This window comes from Sphaeroforma arctica, assembly GCF_001186125.1.
Source record: "Sphaeroforma arctica JP610 unplaced genomic scaffold supercont1.871, whole genome shotgun sequence".
In the NCBI taxonomy this organism is placed as follows: Eukaryota; class Ichthyosporea; order Ichthyophonida; genus Sphaeroforma; species Sphaeroforma arctica.
The window spans coordinates 15,061-22,554 of NW_014039687.1; the positions used below are offsets into that span (position 1 = coordinate 15,061).

A 7,494-nucleotide genomic window follows, 5' to 3' on the forward strand; every position below is an offset into this window, starting at 1 on the left:
CTATATATAATTATATATTACTATATATATATTATATATATATATATATACGTATATATATATATATATATATATATATATATGTATGTATATATATATTAGATGTATATAATATATATGTATATACGTTAATGTTTATTTTGTGTGTGTGTTTGTAAATATATACGCAAGTATGCATATACATCTGTCAATATTTATGCATCTATTCATATATAGGTATAGACATATACGTATCTATTTTTATACTTTTATCCCACTATTGAAGTTTCATACACTCATCTTTGTGTGATTATTGACTTTGCTGAGTAATTATGTATTTACCCGATACCTACAATTGGGTATATTTTCTTGACCATGTATTGGCAACAAATAACCGAATCATGTATACTTATCTGCACTCACCTACATACAGACGGGTGATGGAGAAAGTATTTGTGAACACTCTCACAGGCCCTCTGTTTATCAGTGCAAACTTCACTGTGAACACCCTTTTGCAAGGCAAGACAATGTCCGATGCAAAAGACAGGATCATAAATGATGTCCCCGGTACCTTTGCGCGGGGTACTCTTTACTGGCCCATCATTTCAGGGCTGCAGTTCAAACTAGTACTCTTGCAGGTATGTATACTTTGACGTAGTGATGCTTGGTTTATGCCCTCCATATGCAGTGGGACGTGATTGAATCTTGTGAACATTTTATCTGTCGTTAGTATATACGGTGGGGCGCAATAGTCCAACCTTATTTTGCGGCAAGTAAGTATATGTGGAGTCATGTGGACGCTCACGAGCGCTGTATTTGTGCTGGTGCTGTATGGCCACACTACCAGTGACGTACTTGTTAGCGTAGTAGGCACACAATGTTCTGGCGTGTGAAATCAATAGTACAGTCAGAAACGGGTGCAATGTCTCCATGTATTTATAGAGCCGACTGAACCGAAATACGTGAACTGAGATGTGTTCTGTAATGAAATACCAGAATTATCCATTCAAGCTTGGTGAAAAGTAGGTACGTACACTATCACGCTCGTTGCCCACACGGTCATAGCAGTACTGCGCCGTATGCTCATATTATTAGAGCGATCATCCAGAGTATCAGTAAAGGATAGCCATCAGTAAAATAGAGGCGTATCTCCGGGTGTTGTGTATTAATGATCCGTATTACCTGCTTGCCTACTGACATATTGCTGAATTTTACATATTCATCGACCCATTGTGTATCTATGCAGGATAGTAATCAGTATATTACAAGCATGTCTCCGGGTGTTGTGTTTTAATGTATTAATGGTCAGTATTAGCGTAATTTATTGTAGCGGAGATGTATAGTTCACCAACCTATTGTACTGTACGTACGCTATATATCATGCGCTCGGATTACACTATGCAATTGCCAATCCATTCAACGAGATCAAACATACTGATTATGCAGACACATGCGCCTCCTTTTTTCACCCACAGTATAGGCCGATTTTCGGCAGTATGGCCACAGTGCTCTGGAATACCTACCTGTCAAGTGTGGGTAATAAGGCTGAGATCGAGATCGTCGATCCGGCACATATTATAGATAATCTGAGCGTAAGCGCGGCGCGCCGTATGTCAACGGAAGCTGTCTATCGCGAGCATGGGGTATGGGGCGACGATGATTAGGCAACCAAATGTTATTAGGTATATATACTCTATATATCTACGTGTGTGTGTTACAAAGCATACTTTATACCTACCGGCCGAGTGTAGGTGATACGGCCGAGATAGAGACCCTTGATCCGGCACATATCATGGGTTATCGGAATGCTCGTGCGGTACAGCGTATGGTATTGACTTGAGCAATGGTCTTGAGGCTCTACTATGATTGGACAAGCAAGTGTTAGTGGGTTGATACGTCACTTTGTACTTGCATCCATGTATTCACATGCGTGCAACGTTGTCGGTTGCTATATGACGATAGAGGAGTACGGATCTGACATACACTGCTGAACCAGAGTATGGTTTGGATTTTTGCATATGATGCTTGTATATTGGCTTGTCCGTACACAAACACAATGGTGTGTAATGGTTACAGGCAAATGCCTGTGGTGATATGGATCTACGATAGCAATACCCGTGTAGAGGGCATGGGCAACAACTATCTGTAGGTTTAAATAGGACAGAGGTTAGTTTGGTACCTCACTTTATGGTACTAGATTGTACTGCCGGTAGGATTACTATAGCAGGATAGTGTAAAGAGTACAGCCCACGGCCTGTAGTGATATGACTGTGATGGTGGCAGTATGGGATATATGTCAAGCTCCACACAACGTCCGGGGATAATACGATGTGCAGGAACTTGAGGTCAAAGTTGGAGGCCCGTATACTAGTGGGTTTGATGTTATTATGGGGATGTACTAACGCAAATGCTGCATGTAGAAGGGATAGTCAATGACGTTAGGTTAGTGGTCTGGCTTTACTCAGGGCTCGATGGGGTGGGCATGGCAGGCATATAGCATTCATGGACAGTGTGAAATGTGGAATAAGCTAGGCGGATTGGGTGAATGTTTCGCCTGTTGTATGCTGGCGTATGGACAGTACCAAACCATAACCGAATACAGCGTATAGCAGGAAAATTGCCTGTAACAATGGCTGTATGGGAAGTCATCGTCCCGCTTGCCCTGTGGCCTGACCAGGCGCACTACGAAACAACTGGGCCGAACTTTACAATGTGTATAGCGTTGCTGGCGGTAATGTTGCACACGGTTGGAGAGGTGCAAGGAGGCGAGTTGTATTGCTCTAGCGATGGTGGTGGGAGGATGTCTAACAGTCTAGTTATATTCACGGTCAATACGAAAGGTCGAGTGGGGAACAATCATTGTGTGCTTTCAGGTGTTATTAACCGCTCTATTAATGTGCACTGAAGGTGCAGCTACTGTGTAATACCTCGTTTACTGAGATACAAGGAACAACCGAACTATATATATATATATATATATATATAATAGATCTATTCAAACGGTGTCGGAGTGTGTCATTCCACATTAGAACCAACTGGTGTCTGACCGAGATACGACTGAATCAACCGCTGCGTAATGCTGACGGCGCTTTCGATGCCCGCCGCTGCTTTAGGTGTGCATAATACCAAATTGCTTCAGAATTCATGCAGCTTTTACATTGTATAGCGGCTTGTTCAGCACCCAATATATATATATATATGCTTTATTTTATTTACTCTGTTGTTTGCAATCTAACTAAGTTATAGTACCGTCCCTTCACGGCCATGAGCTCACTATGTGTGCCCTCTTCGACTACCTTGCCCAACTCAACCACGCAGATCTTATCTGCATTCTCCACAGTTTTCAATCTGTGCGCTATCATTATCGTCGTGCGGCCCTGTGGTGATTGTAGTTGGTGCACATGTAAATAACATATCAACGCCGTGTTTCATAAGTACGTATGTTACAATAAACATTTACACCAGAATAAACATAGCTTGTGTACAGACCGCTGTAGCTCTCGACGTCTCATATTGACCACTCATGACTGCTATAGAAAACATGTATAACGGACTGCATAACCCTATATAGTTATCTACATCTGCCATGTACACAATTGCGCACCCTTTCATACATATAATCACATTCATGCCAATAAAACATAAACGTACCAAAACCATACATACATTTATACATACATACAAACATAAATAAAAAAATACATACATTCATACATACACATACATATATATTATATAAATATATACATTCATACATACACATACATATATATTATATAAATATATATATATGTATATATATATATAAGCATACCTCAGCAGCAGCGTCAAGCGCGCTCTGTACTACTCGCTCACTCTCGGCGTCTAAGGCGGAAGTGGCTTCGTCCAAAAGCAGGATCTAAAAATAGAACGTGAATTCATGATATGAGATACGAGATGCTTAACGGCACAAATCTGAGCAACCCCTCCAACCGATATTGAGTTATCAAATGATAAACAGGGGCCATGAAACTGATGCAAACAAAATCTGAAAATCCAGAAACAAATACAGTAGAAAGATTTAAAAATAGAAACGGATACAGTGGAAAGATCTAAAAATAGAATGGTACTCAGGCGTATACCTTTGGATCTCTGAGAAGAGCGCGGGCGATGGCCACCCGTTGTTTCTGGCCTCCACTCAGTAACGAGCCGCGCACACCCAAGTGAGTGCTGAGACCGTCTTCCAACTGATCGATAAATGACATGGCATTCGCCTGTGTGGTACAAATAACTTTAAATATGAGCCATATTGATTGGTAAAGAGTACATTGCGGCAATGGTATTCGCCTATATAAATATTTTTAAATAGAACCCACTGGTTGGTAGAGAGTAAATGTCGCAATGGCAATCGCCCGTTTGGATGATTCTAAATATGTGCCAATTCGATTGGTCTAGAGTGCATGCAACACGGCGTTTCACATCCGCCTGTATGGATTGGAGCTGTTGCTGTGTGTTGAAGGGGTGGGTAAGTCACGTGTTTCTATACACATCCGCCTGTATGGATTAGAGCTGTTGCTGTGTGTTGAAAGGATGGGTAAGTCACGTGTTTCTATACACATCCGCCTGTATGGATTGGAGCTGTTGTTGTGTGTTGAAGGGGTGGGTAAGTCACGTGTTTTTATACACATCCGCCTGTATAGATTGGAACTGTGTGTTGAAGGGGTGGGCAAGTCACGTGTTTCTATACACATCCGTCTGTATAGATTGGAGCTGTGTGTTGAAGGGGTGGGTAAGTCACGTGTTTCTATACACATCCGCCTGTATGGATTGGAGCTATTGCTGTGTCTTAAAGAGGTGGGCAAGTCACGTGTTTTTATAGGCTGGAGGTGCCATAGACATACCACCTTTTCTCGCTCGCAACCGATAAACTCTCTACCCAATACTTCGCCTCCAGGCCATGCACAAAGTTCACTCAAATCACAACCACAAACACAACCACGCATTCCTGTGTATTTGTCCACTGCCATATGCACGCACCTTCTCGCACGCAGCAATGATCTCCTCGTCCGACACCGGGTGTGTATCTACGTCCAGGCCGTACACAATGTTCTCTCTAACCGTTGCGGTAAACAGGTCAGGCTCTTGGCCTACCAAGCCTATAGCCTGGCGAAGACTCTGCAGGTTGTATTCGCGTACATCCACGCCATCCACACTCAGGTGACCCCCGCGGGGTTGGTAGAACATCTCAAGTATGCCCATGGCCGACGACTTGCCGCAGCCACTGTATATGGAAATGCATGTGTACACAGTGTCGTGATGAGATCAGAGATGGAAAGCCACTGTATATAGAGATGCATGTGTACACAGTGCCGTGATGAGCTCAGATATGGAAAGCCACTGTATATGGAGATGCATGTATACACAGTGTGATGGTGAGATTATAGATGGAAAGTGTGACGCGACGTTTTTGTGTGTGTGTGCATGTGTGGGTGGCAAAGGTCGACGGTAGTGCCCCGATTTGTGCGCTCCGCTTGCCATAAACCGAGACAGGCTTGAGCGTTGAACACAGTAAATGAGGTATGGTCGTTATCAATATCACCATCCCAATTTCCACAAACACGACGTTCCGAAGCGGTTTCTAATTGTCTAAACCCTAAAACCCTTTAGGAGAGATGTGTGTGTTTTTATATATCAAGGTGTATATGAAGAACATATACACTCCATCCACACTTACGTGAACCCCCCCCCGGAGGTTGGTGGTTCGTCTCCAGTAGGCTCATTGCCGACGATTCTTCACAGTCTTTATATATGTACATGTACATGTACATGTATTCAATATGTGATGTGTTGAAAAGACAATTAAATAAAAGGTGTGTCCGTGTGTGTATGTGCGTGAGCATTTTTGTTAACAGGTGTGTGTTATAAAGCACGGACAAACGCTTCAAGACGATATATGTATATATATATATATATATATATAATTTTACCTTTCTCCGACAAGCGCAAGGGTTTTGCCGGCTTCGATACTTGCGGTGAAGCCGTTAAGGATTGTCTGTCCAGGGCGCGAGGGGTATGAGAACACCAACTCATTGAACGAAACCTGGCCCTGCAATTCTACTTCCTGTTTGGATGCTGCTGTTTTGTTGTGCTGTAAACTCACTGCCGACAGCTCGAGACCGGACTGTACCGCTTCTAATTAAGGTGTGAGAACCAATCAGAATACAGGATTTGTTATTAGTATCTATAAAACGGACAGCGGATCAAACAGTGCTACTTGCTGACTGAAATCGATTAAATTTTTGAATTGCAAAACTATTATTGACACTTACGTACCGGATATTGCGGAATTTGATGATAAAGCGTATTATTTAAAGTGCTCGTGCAAAGATAAACAACATTCCGTGCTTAAGAATATAATATACAAGTAATATACATGCAATATATATATATAACATATATGTATACATATATTATTATACATGTATATGTCGATATATTATATTATATATGTATATGTCGATATATAAATACATATATATATATATATGCGTGTGTGTGTGTGCGTATATATATATATATAGTGTGTGTATGTATATATATTATATATATATATGTGTGTGTGTTTGTGCATGTGTGCGTGTATATATATACATATATATATATATATATATATACATCGATAGTGTTCTTACCATCTGGGCCGAGTGCTTCAACTTCCTTCGCCCCCATATCGTCTCCATGATCATGTCTACTTGCAAATGACGATACATATACACCAGGCTGATTAGGTTCGATAAGCGACTTCTTCTCTATAACTCGGAATATACGTGTAGCTCCTTGACGTGCAGCGCCAACGTCTGGCGTGATAGCAAAGGCCGTGGATAGACCCAGTCCACCAAAGATGAGCGCGGAGAAAGTTGTAATCATACCCTGCAAGAACATGAAGGTATGCATAATCAGGACGTGTCTACGTGTGTGTTTGTGTATTTATACGCGTGTGTTTGTGTATATATACACGTGAGTGTGTATATTTAAACACGTGAGTGTATACATGTATATACGTGTCGATATAGATTAGTACGTATAAGTCGTCTATAAGTCGTCGTACAGGTGCAGGTCAGTGATGCTTGAGCGTGAGTGTATATGATATATGCAGCACTAGCGTGGACTAATGACTCGGGTTGGGCAAGACCTAACCCGTTGAAGGTTACTATGGAGAAGGTAGTGGACATACCTGTAATAGCAATGTGTATATATGCGTGTGGTGTGTGTGTGTATTTTAATTTGTGTGAATTAAAATATGTGAGTCTGCATGTTGATGGTTGCCGTGATCAAGTGTAGTAGAACTAAGATGACATCTTGATCGGATACACGGCAACCGATGAAACCGAGTGAACACATGTGCCATGTACCATATGCATGTATTTAATACATATATATATATATATATATATATACATACATATATATATATATATATATATATATGTGTGTGTGTGTGTGTGTGTGTACTCCTACCTTACCTACCTACCGACG

At 41.4% G+C, this 7,494-nt stretch overlaps 2 protein-coding genes across 2 annotated transcripts in view; one reads left to right on the top strand and one right to left on the bottom strand.

Annotated features, from left to right (window-relative positions):
- SARC_09012 (hypothetical protein) overlaps window positions 1-2,141 on the top strand; it is a 2,682-nt gene extending 541 nt beyond the window's left edge. The window contains exons 2-3 of the mRNA XM_014296992.1: window positions 413-617; window positions 1,455-2,141. Coding sequence (XP_014152467.1) covers window positions 413-617; window positions 1,455-1,643 — 394 coding nt within the window. The 3' untranslated portion in view covers window positions 1,644-2,141. The remainder of the gene's footprint in view (window positions 1-412; window positions 618-1,454) is intronic.
- A 991-nt stretch (window positions 2,142-3,132) lies between these two features.
- Window positions 3,133-6,900, bottom strand: SARC_09013 (hypothetical protein; the record flags this gene model as incomplete). Its single annotated transcript, XM_014296993.1, has 6 exons — window positions 3,133-3,356; window positions 3,794-3,877; window positions 4,101-4,232; window positions 4,996-5,239; window positions 5,946-6,150; window positions 6,651-6,900. The coding sequence occupies 6 exons, from the start codon at window positions 6,898-6,900 to the stop codon at window positions 3,192-3,194; spliced, it is 1,080 nt and encodes a 359-aa protein (XP_014152468.1). The 3' UTR covers window positions 3,133-3,191.
- Window positions 6,901-7,494: the final 594 nt, after the last annotated feature.